The 23,657-nt window shown below is 38.9% G+C and overlaps 1 protein-coding gene across 1 annotated transcript in view; it reads left to right on the top strand.

The window, feature by feature from the left end:
* LOC308102277 (uncharacterized protein) overlaps nt 1-23,358 on the top strand; it is a 281,082-nt gene extending 257,724 nt beyond the window's left edge. Inside the window, exons 10-14 of the mRNA XM_080451915.1 lie at nt 20,538-20,716; nt 20,799-21,019; nt 21,453-21,606; nt 21,693-21,799; nt 22,235-23,358. Coding sequence (XP_080308041.1) covers nt 20,538-20,716; nt 20,799-21,019; nt 21,453-21,606; nt 21,693-21,799; nt 22,235-22,430 — 857 coding nt within the window. The 3' untranslated portion in view covers nt 22,431-23,358. The remainder of the gene's footprint in view (nt 1-20,537; nt 20,717-20,798; nt 21,020-21,452; nt 21,607-21,692; nt 21,800-22,234) is intronic.
* Nucleotides 23,359-23,657: the final 299 nt, after the last annotated feature.

The following is a 23,657-nucleotide window of genomic DNA, read 5'->3' as shown; positions in this document are numbered from 1 at the left end:
CTATAGGTCGTGTAGATATAGTAGGTCAGTGTGGTATAAGGTCTGTATGTCTGTCTGTCTGGTCTTGTGTCTCTGCTAGGTCAGTGTGTTGGTAGTGAATGTGACATTATGTCCTGGCGGTCAGCGACCCTCACTGTGGACTCTGAACCTTAAAACAACATGTGTGTGTGTAGCAGTGGTGGAAAAAGTAATCACTTTTTTTTTTACTTAAGTAAAAGTATCAATACTGCAATACCGGATATAGACTTTCTACTTTTGGTACTTAAAGTACCAAAAGTAGAAAGTACTAATTATGCAGAATGTCCCGTTTCACAAGTTTTCAAATGTATAAATGTGATGGGGTCAGTCTTGCTGTGTGCATAGAGTAGCTGTTACTGACTGATTGAGAAAGGACCTGCACCTGCTTGATTGGGTGCACCTGGGCATGCAGCCTTTAAACGGCAGAGAGGGAGAGAGAGAGAGAGAGCTGTGGAGAGGGCAGAGGCCTGAGACCTGGCTGGAAGGCAGGAGAGCAGCCATGGACGGGGGCCGGAGTCGAGGCATCGAGGACAGGGACAGGGACAGGGACACCGACACCCCAATCTGGGAACCCAGAGCCAAGATGAGAATGAAAAACAGCGCCCTCTGCTGTTTGTACTATCTCATCTTGGCTCTGGGACAATGACAACGTAGCACCCGTGCGCAAGGAAACCGGGGTTTTGGTCTGCCTTCAGCCTTTCACTTCCGGTGGTGCCACTATGTTTTCATTCCCACTAACAATATTTCTACACGGAACACTAACACCACTTCTCCCAGAGAACACGGATCGTTTTGGTTATAAGCCCACTTGTTTCTATGATGAAAGAGTAAGTTAAAGTGTGAATATCTTTCAGTGGTTTTGTCTGCTCCGCGGACGCTATTGTTAAATTAGTTTGGGTTTCTTTCGAGGGGGAAGGATCGACGGACACGTGAATCCCGCCCACTACATTTGATTTTCTGCCCAAAAAGTGTATTTACAGAGTAGGTGGGGTGCTGAGAGGCTTCCCACCTCCGAGAATAGACTTTCAACAACACAAAACAGCCTTTGTTTCGGTGAGTAGCGAAATGGTTTTGTTTATTTTCACTACTCTTGAGCACTCGCAGGGCAGTGGAATTCCTTGTACAAGCGCAGAGCCCTGGGTCTTCCAGGGCGTTAGAGGGAACTCACTAAACGCTCTGAACCAGGGCTAGGGACACCCCAGCTGGGGAAATGGTTGCATTTGGCACCAGGCGGTGTGTGCCCTGTCCGCCTGTGAGAGGACCCGTCTGTGGGGTAGCTGAGAGAGGACGCCAGTGGTGAGAAGGCCCGAAAGAATGCGGACTAAATGGACCGAGCCGCTCCGGCAGAGCAGCGTTGGACGTGTGGATATCGGAGTGAAAGAGGGGAAGCCAAATCAACTCAGCAGAGGGTTAGGGCCAAGTTAAGACTGGCCCCTCTTCAAAGCTAAGTACCCCTCTTGTGACGCTTGACGACGTGTGCACTGTGCACCTGTAGTTTTTCTTTTAAGTCCATTATTTTAGTTCTTGTGTTTATTAGTTATTCAGCCCCACACCAAGGCTCCATTTTGGGACATTTTAATTCATTTGTGAACACTGGCCTGGTTTTCGATTAATTGTTGCACGCTTTTATGTGCTGTTAAACTTAATACTTTGTAGCTCGTATCTTTGTGTGCTGTGATCCTGAGCGTTGTAGGCCGTTGGGAAACAGTGTAACTGATGTGAATTATTTTATTGACCCTTAAAGGAGACCCCCTGGGAGAAGAGAAGGACTGATGAGCTATATGGACTGTACTCTACTCCTTAAACAAGGACCATATGGACATTGCTGCTAGTAGGCCTGTGATTGCCTGAGTGTGATTGCCTGAGAAATCCTATGTTTTAATAATTTTGTACATTTTGTCAATAAATCCTGTTCACTTCGACCCTTGGTTTGGTTCTTTAACTCTGCTCAACCCCGGGTTTCAAGAACCTGTTAAATTGGTGTAATTAATTGTGGTTTAAAGTGGAGTCCTGCGGCTCCATAGCCTCCAGGTGGCGTAGTCGGCTACTTTTAACATAATGTACTTTTCAACCTCGCCACATAAGCATCTTTTGAAAATAGCCGATCTACAAGCTCACAATGTGTCGCAATTGCACATACTCCAGTAAAGTAAAAAATCCTCAAAAGTGTACTTGGGTACAATTGAGTAAATGTACTTAGTTACTTTACACCACTGGTGTGTAGGGCTTATTGGGTTTAATATTTAACAAATGGGGAACTATCCGATAAATAGTTCTTTATCGTGATTACAAAAGGAAAGGAAGATTTTCATTCAAGTCATACATACCCTGGGATCACGTAGCTTTAATTATAATAATAATGCACTTTATTTGTATAGAACCTTCATGTCATGAAATGCAGCTCAAAGTGTTTTACAGAGCAACAATACAATTACAGAAAAGGTACAAATAATTTAACAATAAAGCAAAAAGAATAAATATATAGTAAAAAAGGCAGTGAATCAAACAGTGAGGACATGAATAACACAGATTTAGAAATCAACTAAAAGCAAGAGTGAAGAAATAGGTCTTGAGCTTTGCTTTGAAGCTGCTTATTCCACACAGAGCTGCACATCTGGCATCACTTAGGGATAGTTCACCCAAAAAAATGACTTATTTTCTATCAATTACATCCCATGAAGACTTGACTTCATGGCATCAAATTATTGTCATCAAATTATTGTCTCAGGAATGTGACAAACTAAAACAATCTACATGAATTCAATGCTTCATAGTGTAATTGACAGTGGTGGAAAAAGTACTCAAATTCTCTACTTAAGTAAAAGTACCAATACTGCAATATAAAAATACTCTGTTACAAGTAAAAGTCCAGAATTAAAAATTGACTTGAGTAAAAGTATTGGCATCAAAATGTACTTAAAGTACCAAAAGTAAAAGTACTAAATATTTGAAAATAGCAGATCTACAAGCTCACAACGCGTCGCGATGTGACGCGTTGTGAGCTTGTAGATCGGCTATTTTCAAATAGCCTATGTATAAAATAGGGCTAAAGTGGTTAATGTGTGTTTAATTATATCATTTATATCTGAAAAGTAACTAGTAACTAAAGTTTTCAAATAATTGTAGTGGAGTAAAAGTACAATATTTGCCTCTGAGATGTAGTGGAGTAAAAGTAAAAGTATTGGAAATTGGAAATAGTACAAATACCTCAAAATTGTACTTAAGTACAGTACTTAAGTAAATGTACTTAGTTACTTTCCACCACAGGTAATTGATAGAAAATAAGACATTTTTGCGGGTGAACTACTCTTAAGTTGGTAGAGTTTGTGAGCTTGTAGATCGGCTATTTGTTGGCAAATAGATTGAGAGAGTGAAAAAGACTGTTTCTTTACAGGTATGTTTTCACCAATTCCAGGGGAGGGTTTAAGTGGTACAGGATATGCAGCTCTGTGAAGGTGAATTGATCTCAAATGCAATTTGGGCGGCTGTGGCCAGAGGTAGAGCCGGTCGTCCAATGATCCGTGGGTCGGCGGTTCGGATCCCGGCTCCTCCTGTCCACATGTTGAAGTGTCCTTGGGCAAGACACTGAACCCTACGTTGCCTCCAATGAGTCGGTCGGCGCTAGCTTGGCCACCATTGGTGTGTGAACACAGCTAAAAACGCGCGCCAATAGGCCTTGCCCTACATTGCATATTTTGATAGCTTTTTTTTGTGAGATCTGACGTTCGTAGTGACAGAACACTATGCAACGTGTTCGTCTTGAATATGCCCCATGCACCGGAAGTCTCGCTAGACAAGATTTCAACATTGATTGATTGATTGAATATTTTATTAGGCAAAAAATGTAAAACAGCACAGTTACATTTAAAATACTTTGTCTAACAGGTCCGTTCAAAGTCCTTGCGGACTTGTTTCCAATGAGGGCCTTGGTATTCAATTCATAGGCATATATAGTGGCACCACAGTTCAAATATCATTACAAAATAAACAGCAAAAAAAATAACACTATGTACAACAAAAAAAATAAGAAAGAGGGGAAAAAAAAATATGTACAAGAGCAGGGGGGGGGGGTCTGCTGTCTAACGGGAAAATGGTACTACCTTAAATGGTACTACCTAATTAAATTAATCAGTTATTATTTATCTACTTTTTACAAAAAGTGGGGGGTATGAAATCACAGAGTCATGTCGTACGCACAGTGAATGGCCGTGACGCCCCTGCACACTCGGTGTCCCTGGCACAACATATTTTCAATTGGGGGGTCCTCAGCCCCAAATTATGGGGGTCCTTCACATGCACACGTTCCAGAATCACAACATACGTAAACTATAGTAACCAACATACATCTGTAGCCTACAAGTTTTTCGTAGATTTTGTAAAGAAATACTTGTGCTTGTAACTTATGATTTGTGTGTGAGAGAGAGACAGAGAGAGACAGGGAGAGAGAGAGAGACAGAGGGAGCGAGGGAGGGAGAGAGTGACAGATATGCCTATAGCCACACCTTCATTTCTTTCTTGTTGCTTCCTCCTTGTTGAACAGGTAGGTTCCTTTACCGTGTTCTCTGTCATGACATTAGAAATGAATTAATAATGATTTAATCAGTAGAATTATGATGATAGTCTCAGATCATAACTGTATGTTAATGTGTTTACTTTCATACATTAGCTCTGATCAAGTTGTTTTGGACTGAAGTCACCAGCCAAGAACCGTGTTGATCCTTTCATTCATAACTTCCTTATTTGTTTAACTTGACGTTTTGCTTTTATTCATGACGGGTATGTTTTTTTGTATATATCATATTATTTGTAAAATAATATGAATTATTATCATGTTCCTACTTCCTCAAAGGAGAGAGGAGTTGAATCATTAAAACTATGAATGTGTCTCTTTGTTCCAACAGGGTTTTATCAACACACACAGACATCAACACTTCACTCCAACAGACACTGACTGGCTGTTAGACAAACATCACAAACAACTACACAACTGCTCCAGATACCAGGTAACATTGATTTTGACTTCTAGGAGCACGGCTCAAAAGTATTATGTGAAGAGAAAACACTTAAAGTATTTTCATTGTTTTATTTTCCTCACCCGGAGGAACAACCGACATGTTGTGACTCCTGCATTCTACCTCTGACTGGCTGAGTGGAAACCCATGCGGTTTCTTTGAAACAGACATTTTGTTTGAGCCACGTCATGTACTGTACAGGCCACGCCTGGCGTGTGTGTGTGTGTGATTTTGTTTGAGCCACGTCATGTACTGTACACGCCACGCCTGGCGCGCGTGTGTGTGTGTGTGTGTGATTTTGTTTGAGCCACGTCATGTACTGTACAGGCCACACCTCGTGTGTGTGTGTGTGTGTGTGTGTGTGATTTTGTTTGAGCGTCATGTACTGTACACGCCACGCCTGGCATGTGTGTGTGTGTGTGTGTGATTTTGTTTGAGTCATGTCATGTACTGCACACACCACGCCTGGCGTGCGTGTGCGCGTGTGTGTGTGTGCGTGTGCGTGCGTGAGTGTGATTGTATCCTTAGGATTACGGCCGAAAGGGAGTGTCACAGGGCAACCTGTGCCCTACATACACACATCACACCTGACTGCTTTCTATGTTATGCAAGGAAGGACTAATGCTAACTGGTGTATTGAAACTGTATATTCACTGATTGTTTGCTTGTTGTCTCTCCTACACTGCTGGTGGCAATCCCCTTGATTGGGAAGGTGCCCAGTGCTGTGGAGGAGGGGTGTTTCATATGCTTTATGAGTATTTATTTAAATAGTCATTGAGATTTCACCCCAATTAAGTTATACTGGTTTAATTGTAACGCATCTTTAAGTATGTTTAGGTTACTTTTATGCTGTGGGGAATCTATGAGAGGTATTTATGGAAGTATTTGGAAGAATTGTTGCTAATTGGTTCTGTGTCCGTGGTACGATCCACTACCTATTTAAGGGGGGCTGCAGGGACAGACAAGTTGAGAGTTGGCGGGAACACCGGTAGCATCCCTGAGGGAGAGCTACAGGGCCATGTGTGATCAAGGTTATAGCCTGAAGAGAGTTCTTATCCAGTTGGGTCTTGTTTATTAGTGTTAGCCTAAGTGCTTATTTATTTTTCTCATTGCTCTATTTTAGATTTTTTTGGCCAATATTATAGTTGCTATTTGTAAATATTTTTGCACTTACACAAAATGCATCTCTGACTGTCTTTGGAGCCTTGGCCGTTTGAGCCTTTTCAGGAAATGGAATTGGTATACTGTAGGTGCGTTTGTGGCGTTCCCTATAGACCATATTCACACGGCAGCCATGTTTCTATTAAGTCAATGAAAGTTGACTTAATACTTTCAATGTTAAATTCCAAAATGGCCGCGGTGTGAATATGGTCTATGGGCAGATATGCAAGGGTTTTAGAGGTGTGCTCTAGAGGCCCCTCAACATGTGAGTCCAGTTTAGGGGTGATTGGATTTCGTTTTTATGATTTATGGTGGTTGTTTTGTTTTGTTGTTAGACATAGCCCCTCCCACACTTTTGTGAAGGCAATTATAGGCAAACAGTATGTTGTTTAGAGAGCAAGGGTTCCCAAACTTTTCAGGTTGTGACTCCCAAAATAATCCTATTTGAACTGGGGACTTATGGGGCGGCCATAGCTGAGTGGTTAGTGAGCCCGCCTAGGGAGCCAGAGGCCCTGGTTGCTCCAGGTACGATTCCAGGCCAGGCCAGCAAATGTGTCGAGGAAATTAAATGTGTCCCTGAGCAAGACTCTTAACCCCTAATTGCTCACAGGCCCTCATTGGAAACAAGACCGCAAGGACTTTCATGAACGTCCTGTTCAAAGGAATTATCCTTATCCTTATCCTTACTCCCCTAAAATAATCATATTTGAACTGGGGACCCCCCTGTTAGGTTTTTCCATGCCTTCGGTGCCTGTGATATTATTATGATTATAATTACGTGTGTATTTACTGCTTATTTAGGATTATACCAGTGTGGTAGGCCGACATATAATGGCAAGGGTAAAATACATACATATATGAAGGTTAATACTGCCTGTTTGGAGTCATTAACTGAGGCATGCTATAAGGTCTCATATTCTCAGAGTGTAGGTCGTAAATTCCGTACCATTCCCTTATCTCAAAGAGGAGAGAGAGAGAGAGAGAGGCTCAAATGACATCCCTGATGCCTATGTTATGGGGGAGGAGAAAGACACTTGCTGGGTGCGCATCGTATTTGCCCAGTGAGTAAAGGCACTGTGGGTCCTTGCATAGATTTTCTGATGCTCATACAAATTCCTTAAAGTCTCTTATCTGGAAAGAGAGAGAGACCCAGGCCACCTTGGGGGGTGGACATGATATCTGGTGGGAGGCGACATCCTTTGTGTGCGTCTGTGTGGAGAGTCAGTGGGAAATCAGTTTCGTTGAGGACTTGGGACGTGGTAGAAGTACGTTGAGGAGACTCGATGATTATATGTGCTGATATGTTTATTGTTTATGTGAAAATTCCTGTTGGTAATATTGTCATTGTGTTTTCTGTGTTTATTTCCTAGGTTTATAACCTGACCTGGTTAGATCTTGTTGGTAGAATGTGAGCCTACTGGCAAGGTTGTAGTTGACTAAAGATAGCAGTTAACTGGCCGCTTAGCAGCAAGAGAGGTCTGCTAGGTGTGTTAATGTATGTTTGTATTTGTGTTAGTAAATAAAAACCATCAAAGGCACAGGTCTGAGCAATAATAACTACTTGAATTCCTCCCAAACTCCTGGCCTAGTCAGAGGGCTGTAGTCAACCAGACGCATGAGTAGTTGTGCCTGGTTGGATTTCTGAACAATCATCATCAATAGATCTGTCACAATTACATAATTGCAGTTATTTGAGATAGTCGTGATTATTTAATCGTCATAATCGTTTCCATGTTGACAAAATTTCATACATTTACCAAAAATAGCAGCTTTGTGACGTGTTGTAAGCTTGTAGATTTCCACTATTATTTCAACGGGTAGCCTACTCAGGGCCGTGTTAATGTCAGAATGGGACCTATAGGCAAAGACCAATTTTCGCTGACCAAAAATTGCAGATCTACAAGCTCATGCCGCGCTACGAGCTTGTAGATCTGCTATTTTTGAAAAAAAAATTTAACTCCAATCTTTGCTTCTGGGGGTCCCTGGGGGTCCCTGGAAAAAGACATTTTGGATGGGGGGGGGGGGGGGGTCCGCGGCCAAATACATATAATTTAGACTGATAATATAGCAACGTAAGTGTTTCAGAAAACAGTTTAGGATTTAGAAGATATTTGTAGAATCGGGCCTCAGGTCGTAATAGGTTGAGACCGGGAACGCATCTGTCATTTTTCATTTCTTTGGCTATCAAAAAATAGCGGATATTCAAGCTTGTAGATCTGCTATTTTTGAAAAGACGTGAAAATGTGTGCAATTTGGCCGATTCTACAAATGTAGAAAAAAAAAAAACGTATGTTGCTATAATCTCGTCAGAAGGGGGATGGACTTTCGGTGGACGCATGCACACGCGTGCTAAAATGTTGGATTTTTATCGCCACGTACAGGTCTCCGCCAGGCCGGGTTGTCTACCCAGGGCCCACACACTTTGGAACAGTCATAGCCAATTGGATACATCTTGATCACATGACCTGTTTTGGGGCGGATTTTGATAGTTTTTTCTCCCGTTTTTTGGTTACTTTATTTCGGTTTTAGGGTTAGAGTTATGTTATTACGGGGCCAGAGCTCAGCTCTGGACCTGTTTTAATGTTCCCCTCTTTTTTCTTCTGCCACTTTTGGCAGTTCTGGCTGAACCGTGCATACGCTTTTTACGAAACTTGGCCATATGGTAGATGGTCATGAAAAACTATCAAGAAATAATTCTCACAATCTTTCGTCAAAAGGTGGCGCTATAGCAAAATGCCAACTTTGAACAGGTACAACTCATGCCCTGTTTGACCTACAGCCATGAAACTTCAATATACATATGCGTCTACTCATGATCAACAACTTTCACACTCTGACTTTTGACCTCTGACCTTTAGATCTCCCACCATTTTGAATTATATGAAAAACAGTTAAAACCTATCTCCTCCTGGGATTTTTGAGTAATCTGCACGAAACGTTTTACACATGAACTTTGGACCTATGCCGACAAACATGTGCAAAAGATTTTCCATAAGTGAAAAAATGAAGCTTTAATGAGCCAATGAATATTGCAGTTTTATGACAATTATTCATCTGCCCCTAACACATACATGCAGACTCACATTTCTTTGAAACTTTGCGGTAATGTTGAGGGTCATTCCAAATATCACTGAAACCAATCTTATTCCAATTGGTCAAAGGGGGGCGCTATAGCGATTTTTTGAAAATGCAAACTTTAAACAGGCAAAAGTCATGCCTCGTTTGGCCGACAGCCATTAAACCTGCTTACACATGTGCCTTGACTCATGAGGAACACATGTATCACGTTGACCAGTAAGCTCCACCCTTAGATTGTCCGCAATTTTGAGCAGTTTGAAAAACACTTAAACCCAGGATTTTCCAGCTATTTGCGTGAAACTGTATCATCTGAGTCATCTCCTTTTTCACAGGTTCTTGTCTGTTGGTCCAATGGCTTCTCCCTTAAATGTGTGCCTCGCAACCTGAAGGTTGCCAGTTCAAGCCTCACTTGATGCATACTCATTTAAGTTGAATTGCAAAAAACATGACTGTATCAATGAATACATGTGCAAACGGTAAAGATAACATGAACTGCTTATTTGAGAGTATGTTTTTTCAATGTATGACGTACTTCATTGTGAAAATAGCCGATCTACAATCTCACAACTTTTCAGATAGCAACGTTTTGTGAGCTTGTAGATCGGCTGCTTTCACTGGTTTTGGTTTCGAGGAGACATACCATTTCTCTATTGGTAAATGGTTTGTGAACGAGTGATCTTAGTGTTAGTGAAACAGGGGCTTGGTTCATGACAGATGGCAAAAGTTTATGATCTTCAACAGACAACTTCAGCCTGGATGAAGCTATAGCACTACAGGTAGTGTCTCAGCCTGTGAGTCCGAAGGTTGAGAGTTTGATTCCTGTCAATGGCAATAGGTTGAGCTGTCTGTTTCTCTCACTCTGTCTATCTGGCTCTGGTAGGTGGGTCATTCCACTTTACAATTGCATTGCAAAAAACATGACTGCATCAAATAATGCATGTGCAATTTTTTAAGATAACATGAAATGCTTATTTGAGAGTATGTTTTTTCAATGTATGACATACTTCATTGTGAAAATAGCCGATCTACAATATACTAATGCAATTTTGAGCAGTTTGAAAAACACTTAAACCCAGGATTTTTCAGCTATTTGCCTGAAATGGTATCATATGTCTCACCTCCGTGTTCACTAGTTCAGGTCTGTTGGACCAATGGCTTCCTGCTTAAGTGTGTGCCTCACAACCTCAAGGTCGCCAGTTCAAGTCTCACTTGGTGCAGACTTCATTTAAAGTGCATTGCAAACAACAAGACTGTATTAATGAGTACATGTGCAATTGTTAAAGATAACATGAAATGCTTATTTGAGGGTGTGTTTTTTCAATGTATGACATACGTCATTGTGAAAATAGCCAATCTACAATCTCACAACTTTTCAGATAGCAACGTGTTTCTGAGCTTGTAGATCAGCTACTTTCACCAGTTTCAGCCAAGGGCTTGGTTCATGACAGAAGGCAAAAAGGTATGATCTTCAACAGACAACTTCAGACTGGACGAAGCTGTAGCACTACAGGTCGTGTCTCAGCCTGTGAGTCCGAAGGTCGAGTGTTCGATTCCTGTCAATAGCAATAGGTTGAGGTGTCCATGTGTGAGGTTCTTAACCTGGGATTGCCCCCCTGCGTCCTATGTATGTCCACCTCAGCTGGGTCGAGCTTAAAAGTAATTTCACCTGTTGGAATCATTTGCTTTGTCTCAATTTCAATCTATTCCGTTTCCATGTCTTATTGTGCTATTATTGCACTTTGCTTTTTGTCTGTCTGTCTGTCTGTCTGTCTGTCTGTCTGTCTGTCTCTCTGTCTGTCTCTCTGTCTCTATGTCTGTCTCTCTGTGTCTGTCTCTGTCTCTCACTCTGTGTCTGTCTGTCTCTCTGTCTGTCTCTCTGTCTGTCTGTCTCTCTGTCTGTCTGTCTCTCTGTCTCGGTGTCTGTCTCTCTGTCTCTCTGTGTCTGTCTCTGTCTCTCACTCTGTGTCTGTCTCTCTGTCTCTCTGTCTCTCTGTGTCTGTGTCTGTGTCTGTGTCTGTGTCTGTGTCTGTGTCTGTGTCTGTCTCTCTGTCTGTGTCTGTCTGTCTGTCTGTCTGTCTGTCTGTCTGTCTGTCTGTCTGTCTGTCTGCCTGCCTGCCTGCCTGCCTGCCTGCCTTTTTACCCGCTTAGCGAAAGCTGCGGGTCTATGAAGAGGCAGACCTACGACTCATCATTCGACAAATTTGCATTCGACAGATTCATTTGCATTCGACAGATTTGTTCGACAGATTTGCGTCATTGGCTGTCGTTTAAGCCAATGGGATACTTTCCCATACTCTGAACGGGCGGCCTCGTCCTCCCAAGCTATGGGACTATGCAGTCCTCCGAGCGCTAGCCGAATTTGGCTAATAGTTAGCTTGTATGATGTTACTAACTTACAGTTTTTAGCCAAGCGCGCTAATGTCCGCTCCCCATTAGTTATCGACGCAATTCGCGTTATTACTCTCGTAATTTTCATGTATTGTACATCCCAAAATAAAATTTATTAACCATGTTATGGTGCTGTAATGACTTTATATTTTCTCAACATAATACTGTCTTTCACACGGGCCTTGGAAAAGAGGATCACTTCCGCCATTTTCTTCTTCGTTGGTCTAAACAATGACACGGTTGCCAGATTTTGAGAGAAAAATAAGCAACCAGGTCAATGAAAACAAGCCCAAAGACTTAAGTGACTATTAGGCTACATGAGCACTTTAAACCTATATGCATCGGCTATTTGATAATAGACGACTTGGCAATAGCCGATCTACAAGCTCACAACAAAATAATAACAAATAACAAGCAACTACCTACATTTACAAGCAACTTCACAGAAAAAAAGGTCGCTTGTAATTACTATACATGGCAACACTAGTACGAGTACTTTTCCCACCACTGTTGCTGTTTTTAACATGACTGCCCTGTTTACAAATGAATGAATACACACTACAACCAAGGTTACTGTAGCAACATTTTTCATGTAAGGTATGACGCTAAAATCAGCTGCATTTTATCAGAAAAAAGCAGATCTACAAGCTCACAACGCATCGCCGCCTTGTGAGCTTGTAGATCTGCTATTTTTTATTATGACGTTTTATTGAATACTTCATTTACAAAAGACATTAATGACACCAAATGGACCCATTTGGGTTTTTCTTTCATGTAAGCCAGTAGTGAAAAGGGCAAACTTGCAGTTATGCATTACAACTCAAGCCTAGCTGTTTCAAACAGTGAAATCAAAAGACAAGTTGTGAGCTTCACTTTTATAAAGGGTTAGGGTTACATTGCAGTATTGATACTTTTACTTAAGTAAAACATTACAGTACTTTTTCCACCACTGTTGATGTTTTTAACATGACTGCCCTTACGCTACCTGTATTCTATGGACTCACTTCGTTTATTGTGAAAATAGTTTCTTTCTTTCATACATAAATGAATACTAACTGGTCACCACCGGTCTTTTGTCCAGGAACAATGCATACAACACTATCAACCAGTCCTCCTGGGTGTGTGTGTGTGTGTGTGTCTTCATTTTTGTTGTTCATACATTTCTAAGTGAAACACTGTAGTTTTGACTTGGGTAAGGGTAGGCTACATTATGAAGTAACTATATCAGCTGGTGAAAATAGCAGATCTGTGAGATTGTAGATCAATTATTTTCACTATCATTGATATTGTACACACACACACACACACACACACACACACACACACACACACACACACACACACACACACACACACACACACACACACACACACACACACACACACACACACACACACACACACACTTTATATTGGTAGCCAACCAAGGAACCTCTGTGGAGTTATTTTTGTTGCATTCGAATGGCTGAGATTTTATTTTAATGACAACTTTTACATTTTGTGCTGCAGATTGGGGCAAACATAGCCTGCCGCAAGCGGGTATATTATGACTTTGTCATTTCTTGTTTTCTCTCAAGTTGAGTGTTCTATGCTTATTCTGCAAATTACTTATAGTTTCTTCTTTCTTTTTTCTCTCTGCAAAACTTGGCCCCGTATTATCGCTGCTTGCAGCTATATTTTAATTCTTATTTTTGCCTGATTTTACCGATTGAATATCAAAACATTTTTTTAAATTATTATTATATAATTATTTTATATTATGACAGGGAGTTTACACTGATTATCATGTCATAATGGTGTTGATGGTTTTTACACTGATTATCATTTCATAATGGTGTTGATGGTTTTTACACTGATTATCATGTCATAATGGTGTTGATGGTTTTTACACTGATTGTCATTTCATAATGGTGTTGATGGTTTTCACACTGATTATCATTTCATAATGGTGTTGATGGTTTTCACACTGATTGTCATTTCATAATGGTGTTGATGGTTTTCACACTGATTATCATTTCATAATGGTGTTGATGGTTTTCACACTGATTGTCATTTCATAATGGTGTTGATGGTTTTTACACTGATTATCATTTCATAATGGTGTTGATGGTTTTTACACTTATAGTCATTTCATAATGGTGTTGATGGTTTATACACTGATAGTCATTTCATAATGGTGTTGATGGTTTTTACACTGATTGTCATTTCATAATGGTGTTGATGGTTTTCACACTGATTATCATTTCATAATGGTGTTGATGGTTTTCACACTGATTATCATTTCATAATGGTGTTGATGGTTTTCACACTGATTATCATGTCATAATGGTGTTGATGGTTTTTACACTGATTATCATGTCATAATGGTGTTGATGGTTTTTACACTGATTATCATGTCATAATGGTGTTGATGGTTTTTACACTGATTATCATTTCATAATGGTGTTGATGGTTTTTACACTGATTATCATTTCATAATGGTGTTGATGGTTTTTACACTGATTATCATTTCATAATGGTGTTGATGGTTTTTACACTGATTATCATTTCATAATGGTGTTGATGGTTTTTACACTGATTATCATTTCATAATGGTGTTGATGGTTTTTACACTGATAGTCATTTCATAATGGTGTTGATGGTTTATACACTGATAGTCATTTCATAATGGTGTTGATGGTTTTTACACTGATAGTCATTTCATAATGGTGTTGATGGTTTTCACACTGATTGTCATTTCATAATGGTGTTGATGGTTTTCACACTGATTGTCATTTCATAATGGTGTTGATGGTTTTTACACTGATTGTCATTTCATAATGGTGTTGATGGTTTTTACACTGATTGTCATTTCATAATGGTGTTGATGGTTTTCACACTGATTATCATTTCATAATGGTGTTGATGGTTTTTACACTGATTATCATTTCATAATGGTGTTGATGGTTTTTACACTGATAGTCATTTCATAATGGTGTTGATGGTTTATACACTGATAGTCATTTCATAATGGTGTTGATGGTTTTTACACTGATAGTCATTTCATAATGGTGTTGATGGTTTTCACACTGATTGTCATTTCATAATGGTGTTGATGGTTTTCACACTGATTATCATTTCATAATGGTGTTGATGGTTTTTACACTGATAGTCATTTCATAATGGTGTTGATGGTTTTTACACTGATAGTCATTTCATAATGGTGTTGATGGTTTTTACACTGATAGTCATTTCATAATGGTGTTGATGGTTTTTACACTGATTGTCATTTCATAATGGTGTTGATGGTTTTCACACTGATTGTCATTTCATAATGGTGTTGATGGTTTTCACACTGATTATCATTTCATAATGGTGTTGATGGTTTTTACACTGATAGTCATTTCATAATGGTGTTGATGGTTTTTACACTGATAGTCATTTCATAATGGTGTTGATGGTTTTTACACTGATTGTCATTTCATAATGGTGTTGATGGTTTTTACACTGATTGTCATTTCATAATGGTGTTAATGGTTTTTACACTGATTGTCATTTCATAATGGTGTTGATGGTTTTTACACTGATTGTCATTTCATAATGGTGTTGATGGTTTTCACACTGATTATCATTTCATAATGGTGTTGATGGTTTTCACACTGATTATCATGTCATAATGGTGTTGATGGTTTTTACACTGATTATCATGTCATAATGGTGTTGATGGTTTTTACACTGATTATCATGTCATAATGGTGTTGATGGTTTTTACACTGATTATCATGTCATAATGGTGTTGATGGTTTTTACACTGATTATCATTTCATAATGGTGTTGATGGTTTTTACACTGATTATCATTTCATAATGGTGTTGATGGTTTTTACACTGATTATCATTTCATAATGGTGTTGATGGTTTTTACACTGATTATCATTTCATAATGGTGTTGATGGTTTTTACACTGATAGTCATTTCATAATGGTGTTGATGGTTTATACACTGATAGTCATTTCATAATGGTGTTGATGGTTTTTACACTGATTGTCATTTCATAATGGTGTTGATGGTTTTTACACTGATTGTCATTTCATAATGGTGTTGATGGTTTTCACACTGATTGTCATTTCATAATGGTGTTGATGGTTTTCACACTGATTGTCATTTCATAATGGTGTTGATGGTTTTTACACTGATAGTCATTTCATAATGGTGTTGATGGTTTTTACACTGATAGTCATTTCATAATGGTGTTGATGGTTTTTACACTGATAGTCATTTCATAATGGTGTTGATGGTTTTTACACTGATTGTCATTTCATAATGGTGTTGATGGTTTTTACACTGATTGTCATTTCATAATGGTGTTGATGGTTTTTACACTGATTGTCATTTCATAATGGTGTTGATGGTTTTCACACTGATTGTCATTTCATAATGGTGTTGATGGTTTTTACACTGATAGTCATTTCATAATGGTGTTGATGGTTTTTACACTGATAGTCATTTCATAATGGTGTTGATGGTTTTTACACTGATAGTCATTTCATAATGGTGTTGATGGTTTTTACACTGATTGTCATTTCATAATGGTGTTGATGGTTTTTACACTGATTGTCATTTCATAATGGTGTTGATGGTTTTCACACTGATTATCATTTCATAATGGTGTTGATGGTTTTTACACTGATTATCATTTCATAATGGTGTTGATGGTTTTCACACTGATTATCATGTCATAATGGTGTTGATGGTTTTCACACTGATTATCATGTCATAATGGTGTTGATGGTTTTTACACTGATTATCATGTCATAATGGTGTTGATGGTTTTTACACTGATTATCATGTCATAATGGTGTTGATAGTTTTTACACTGATTATCATTTCATAATGGTGTTGATGGTTTTTACACTGATTATCATTTCATAATGGTGTTGATGGTTTTTACACTGATTATCATTTCATAATGGTGTTGATGGTTTTTACACTGATTATCATTTCATAATGGTGTTGATGGTTTTTACACTGATAGTCATTTCATATTGATGTTGATGGTTTTCACACTGATTGTCATTTCATAATGATGTTGATGGTTTTTACACTGATTGTCATTTCATAATGATGTTGATGGTTTTCACACTGATTGTCATTTCATAATGGTGTTGATGGTTTTTACACTGATTGTCATTTCATAATGGTGTTGATGGTTTTTACACTGATTGTCATTTCATAATGGTGTTGATGGTTTTTACACTGATTGTCATTTCATAGTGGTGTTGCTATCAGAAAGCATTGTTACAACCAGCATTATAGCGGCTTGACAGCCTGCGGTTACAGATCTCCTGTTTAAATAAAAATATCTAAAATCATATCAGAGCAGATGTATTGACCTCACAATTCTGTCTTCCCACAGATATTCTGAAGCAAAGAAATGGATCCACTTATTGAAGAAACACATCCTATAATACAGCTCATTATCAACAATGACCTCGACAAGCTGAAAACTTTAGTTAAAGTGGAAGATATTAATAAACTTTACCCATGCAAAGAGGTGAAGAGTGACATAACTCCCTTGTCAGCTGCTGTAGTATTTCAGAAGATGGGCATTTGTGACTTCCTTCTGACAGAGGGTGCAGACCCAGATTGGATTGGAAAAGCCCGTTATCCTCTAGATTATGCCTGTGAATCAGCACCAGTTGAATTTGCGAGGAGCCTAATTAAAGCAGGAGCAATCACAAATTTGCCTGATATCATAACAGAGTTGACACCATTTCAAACTGCTGTCATCAATGACAGGCGCGATATCATGAAAGTCCTTATTGATGCTGGTGTATTAACAACTCCATTCCCTGAAACTCATCATGAATACAATACAAAAATGAGTAAATTGATTGATGTGCTCGTATCGAGCGAAGGGGAAATTTCTAAAAAAAAGTATTCTAAAACAAAACTTTTATTTGATATGCAAATGGCTATATCCCAGAAAAGAGACGTTTTAGAAACTTTTGGGAGTCTCATGCTGGATGAGAATCCCCTGAACGACCTGACCGGGATGGATATTCTGTTAAATACTGCTGGACAACAAAGAAAAAAATACATTCAGGAATGTATTAAGTGGATGAAGGACAATAACAAACTGAACTTCTACATTAATAATGTAGGCAAACGACTTGAAAGAATTACATATCATTTTAAAACAGCAATTGATAGCCTACACAGCATTATTAGCACAATGGAAGAGATAACCAGTGAGACATCACTGGCTCTGATCCCCCAACTGCTGGAACACCTTTCCACAAGAAACAAATTTACTCCTAAACTTTCAGATGTTCTGTCAACACTCTATGTGATTACACTGAAAACTAAAGTCAACGACGGATGGAATCAAGACTTCATTAACGAGATATGCACAGCAATAGCTCCTTTTGTGGAAACTAAACACTCCGGAATTGCGAGAATGTACACATATGGCACACTGGCAAACCTTCCATTTGTACACACCTCTAACTTCTTTACATCAAAGGGAATAAATCATGTGCCTGAGGGGGTCATTATGTCTGCACAAATAGGCCATCAGGAAGTTATGACAGACAGGCTTATAAAACTGCAAAAGCATCTCAGCAAACCAAACTCAGAAATGGAAACGACCAACACAGAGCCATCAAAACAACAACGAGAATGGAACAGAATCAGTGAAAGGTGGAGTCAACAGTTAGAGAAGCTTGCGAACACTCATGAGGATGACAAAGTTGTCAAAGTTGGGAGTGTTGTGATGGGGAAAGGTAGTGAATTCCGCATAGCAGGTGGAAGTGATGGAACTCAGGTCTTCTTGGGGTTAAGAGATGACGGCACTGAAGTTGCAGTGAAGAGAATGACTCCAGAAAACTATGAAGTGCTGAAGAATGAGAAAGACTTTTTACGTCTTCCAGAGCTTGATGATCCTTCCATTGTACGATATGTGGACTTTGTAGAGGATGAGAACTTTGGATACCTTGTTCTTCAGTTATGTGAATACACGCTGGAAGAATACATCAAGTTAGGGGATGAATTTCCTGGAGGCCGTCTTTGTGAACAGGCGATTGCACAACAAGTTCTCACTGGCTTAAAGATACTCCATCATCAGGATCCTCCAATTCTCCACCGCGATATCAAGCCCCAGAATGTCTTGATTCGTAAGTTTTATGTTTAATGTTTATGTTTATTACATTTTTATCATGATCACAGGTTTAAAAAGACAGGTGGCATTAAAGGGATAGTTCACCCAAAAATTATCGATTAGTCACACCATGGAGACTTGGATATTGTTTAGTTTTTGTCTCATTCATAAGACAATAATGTGATGACCAGTGGACCGGTAGGCAGAGGTTCCGGTAGGAGACACAAAGGAGACTCTTTGTGTCTCCTACCGGAACCTCTGCTGGTCATCAAATTATTGTCTTAGGAATGAGACAAAAACTAAACAATATCCATGAATTCTAGTCTCCATGGGGTGACTAATCTTAATCTATAGGAAAAAAAAGTCATTTTGGGGGTGAACTATCCCTTTAAAAACACTGAATTATTTTGCTGATTACAATATAGAACTTCAATCTTTATAAATCAGGTTCAGGATCAAAAATGTGCAGTTGTACATCTAAAAATCGAATAAACTAAAACACAAATTTAAAATCCACTATCATTTAAGAGTATGTGGCTTAAAGGAGAATTTTGGACTAAAGTTTTCTTACCTTTTCTATGACGTTATGATATCTTAGGATGAATGGTACAGTAGAAAATGTTCATAACTCCACCCCTGAGCCGCCACAGCTTAAAAGGTGCGCGGATAGGTCTTAGGTTAGATCACATATTTTTTCTTCTTTTTTTTAGATCTGACGTTCATAGTGACAGAACACTATGCAACCAAAAAAAAACAAAAAAAAAAAACAAGTCTCGCTAGACGAGATTGAAATCTCGAGATTTCAATCTCGTCTAGCGAGACTTCTGTTTTTTTTTTTTTTTTGGGACAGTGTTCTGTCACTATGAACGTCAGATCTCACAAAAAAATTAAGTAAAAAAAGCTATTAAAATATGTGATCTAACCTAAGGCCCATCCGCGCACCTTTTAAGCTGTGGCGGCTCAGGGGTGGAGTTAAGACATTTTTCTACTGTACCATTCATCCTAAGATATCATAACGTCATAGAAAAGGTAAGAAAACTTTAGTCCAAAATTCTCCTTTAAGTGGTTTATTCATAATGCACGTTTTCCCCTTCCTAAAAATGTCGAAGAGTCAAAAGTACAATATTTGTCATGAAATGTTGTGGAGTGAAAATGATAAATGTCCCAAAATACTCTTATTAGTCCTCAAATGTAAATTACTTACATTGTTTACTTGTAGATCTGCTATTTACGGAAGGAAAACACTTCCCTCTATGTCATCGGCCCCAGCCAATCACAGATTGGAGCTCGACAGAGCTAAACTGTTTCCACCACCAAAGAAGGAATGTACCTAGCTCTGGTCCACTGTGCCAGGAGCAGTGTTATTCTATAGACAGAAACGTCCTGTAGTGAGCGAGGTCTAAGGACAGTTTTATAATGTTGAAAGACTGTGGTCTATGGTGGGAATCATCTCAGGATCTCACATTTTGTGTAAAATACACTTATGGACAGAAAATAAAATATGCCCTCCAGACGGAAAATCTTGACTCACTCAAGTGCGCCACCAACAGATCTGGTCAATAGAAAATACCATTGACTGTAGGTGGCGCACTTGAGTATGTCAAGATCATTCAGTGTCTGTAGGAGGATGCAGGGTACCTGGACCTCTACGACTGGGCCATAGTCATATCATCCACATATAAAAATAAAACAAGCACCATTTTAGTAATTTAAAAAATATTTTCTACCAAATTCACCCTGCAGATGTTACAAGGAATGCCAGATTGGCCGATTTTGGAATAAGCAGACGGCTGACCAGACGACAAACAACATTTCAACATTCAACAAGCAGTGCAGGAACAAAATGCTGGATGGCGAAGGAGACCATTAATGAAGATGGTGGTGATAAACCTGTTCCGTATACAAGAAGTGCTGACATCCAGGTTTGTTGTTATTCTGCATGAGAACAATTTAATTAATGAAAACAACACATACTGTCACTAAATGTTCATGTTCATTCTAAAGGTGGCTGGGATGTCGTTATATTACTTCCTGTCTGGAGGACACCATCCATTTGGCAACGGCCTCTGGTGTGAAGGCAACATTTTTAAAGGAGAATACAACCTGGACCAGGTTCAGGATGTGGTTGCCAAGGATCTCATTGAGAGGATGCTCAATGAAGACCCAAAGAAAAGACCTACAGTGGAGGAATGCTTGGATCATCCCTACTTCTGGGCAAACGAAAGGTACTAGTAACATTCTCTGTTGCACATACAATATTTATTTTCTGCATTTTAATTTTACAAAAAAAATTTTGGTCATCTTAATGTTGATTTTACTATTTGAAGATCCAGATCCTGATCTGTGGATGCAGTCAAGGTTTCCTTACTTTTATGCAGAACCGGATTTTGTGGTGTTCTATATTAGCAGAATCCGCTTTGTTTGCATTTGTTTATGGGCTAAAATAGTGACTTTGAGAGCTGTTTTACTGTTCATTGTAAGTCAATACGCATACATTATTATGTTGAATGATCAATTTTCTAATCAATAGAGTAACATTATATCTCGCCCACCTTTGGAGTTACATCATGGCAAGCTAACTGCACAATCCAAACCTCTAAGCAAGCTGTCCCATTGTTAGTTTTTAGTACAACATTTTTGTTTTGTAAATTCTTCCAGGAGAGTTGATTTCCTGAAAAAGGTTGCAACTGAAACGGAAATTGACGAGTTCCATAAAAACCCTGAGGAAGTGAAGAAGAACCTCATGGCGGTCCTGGACCAGTGTGCTGAGAAGGGACTGTTTGATGCATGGAAAGACACAATGAGAGACAAGGTGACTAAATCATAATTTGAGGTTCACCTGTGTGTATGTGTCAATTAGATGAGTTCATGTAATGTTTAAGTTGTGTGTGTCTCCAGTTGCCAGAAAAGGTGTTCGAGGAGATGGAGAGATGGAACAGGAGGTTTCCCTACCGTGACGATGTGATTGGATTGCTGCGCTATATACAGAATCTCTATAGGCACTAGTAAGTTGAATTTGATTATAAAATAGGTGAGCTTGTAGATCGGCTATTTTTGGCTAACGTTCCCCTCAGAATAGGGATGCTTGGTTAACGTAGTAACCCAGAGGACCCCCTAGGGGTCCCGGACCCCCTGTTGAAGACCCCTGGTTTAGACACTCAAGCGGCTGGGTCCCGCCCAGCGTGCTACAGGCATATGCTACTTTAGCACTTGGTTTTGTGTTGAAAAGGTCAAAGGTCATGATCACAATGGAGACCCACAGCACTAGAGATGTTGGTTCAGATGATAATATGTTCATGTCAATGATTATGAGCTTTTATTTTAAATCAATTGCATACGCCAAACACACACAGTTGGACCACATGGCAGCCTGTGATAGATGTCAGTGTGTTCTTCATAACATTTAGTGTTCAGTGATCACTGCGTTTGTGTGTTTACAGTAAGACAGATGCTGGAAAGCTTGACCTGACGGAGATGTTTCCTGGTCTCATCGTAAGTGTCTACATGTTTATCAAAGAGCTACGCTGGAACACACGGGGCGACCTGAAAGACTTTTATAAGAACACAAATCTTAAGGACAGTGATGCTTCTAGCTTGGATGGCGCCCTGAGTGAACTCTCCCTTCAGTCCCCATAAAAGATGCAAAGAACCATCATAATCTAGACGTCATTAAAGTTAGCCTACAGTATTGGAAACCGTCCTTACTGAGCTCAGGACCAAGTCTTTACTATCACAGAAAACCTTTTATTATGTCACCTCAGATGAAAGATAACCAAGATCAATGACGTACTAGATAAGTTTGTTTGTTGTTCTGCAGACTAACACACATTATGATGAAACTATATAACATTATAGGCAATGTTATGTAAGCTAGCAAATTAAATATTTGGCATCCTATGTGTAATATTAGAAATAGCAAACAACATAGGCTAACTGTCCTATTTCCTGACATACATAATAGTACGATCATAAACTGATGACAATCTTGCTGTTCGCTCTTCTTTACTCTTTATGGACACCTGATGTATTAAACCTTTTTCTTATTTTTTTCGTTTCCATCTATTTCTGTGCAAACTTAAAGGTGTCTTATTTGACTTTTTAATTTCAAGGACCCTCATTTTAATATGCAAGGTAAAATGTTGACAACATTTTGTACCTTTATTTTGGTACTGTACATATATTTACTTCAGTGAAAGTCAGAAAACGGGCTTTAATTTGTCGATTGAAACTGTGACTTATGGATAATAATTAAAAACATAATTTTCTTTATGTTTTTTGAGGCGTTCATGTGAGATTTCCTTTTTGCCTTTTTTAATATGATGTTTGGCTTCCACACCTGACTGAGATACCTGGTGATAACAGAACAAACTGTTGTTTTTTTCTATGTCTAAGGCCTGTTCTGAGACTGTATTCCTGGGGTTGGTTTGTGGTTGTTCTCATGTGAAACATTGATTTTTCTACACATTTTAATTTTAATAGAGTAATGATATCAATGATCAAATAATGTTAATCACATAATCACCTTCATACAGGTAAAGCTGACAAACAAGTACAAAAAGTTCAACTTTTTTTTGGGTAACATTTATGCCTTTACTGAATTATACATGGAACTTGTATATTGTTTTTATAATAAATAAGCTGTGCATTTATACTGTATGACAACAATGAATTAAATAAAGAAGTATTTTTTTAAAAGAGCTTGTGTCCAGATGGGGTTGAGACATTTACATTACAAATATGTGCTATTGTATTATTTAAATTATAAATATTTATACAAATATTGTCATTGATATTGGTAGTAATACATAGAGTCCTAGACTGAAGCAAGACATTGATGTACATCACAGAATGAATGAAATACAG

This window comes from Gymnoscopelus braueri, assembly GCF_963280865.1.
Source record: "Gymnoscopelus braueri genome assembly, chromosome: 15".
Lineage (NCBI taxonomy): Eukaryota > Metazoa > Chordata > Actinopteri > Myctophiformes > Myctophidae > Gymnoscopelus > Gymnoscopelus braueri.
This window is presented reverse-complemented; position numbering and strand designations above follow the sequence as displayed.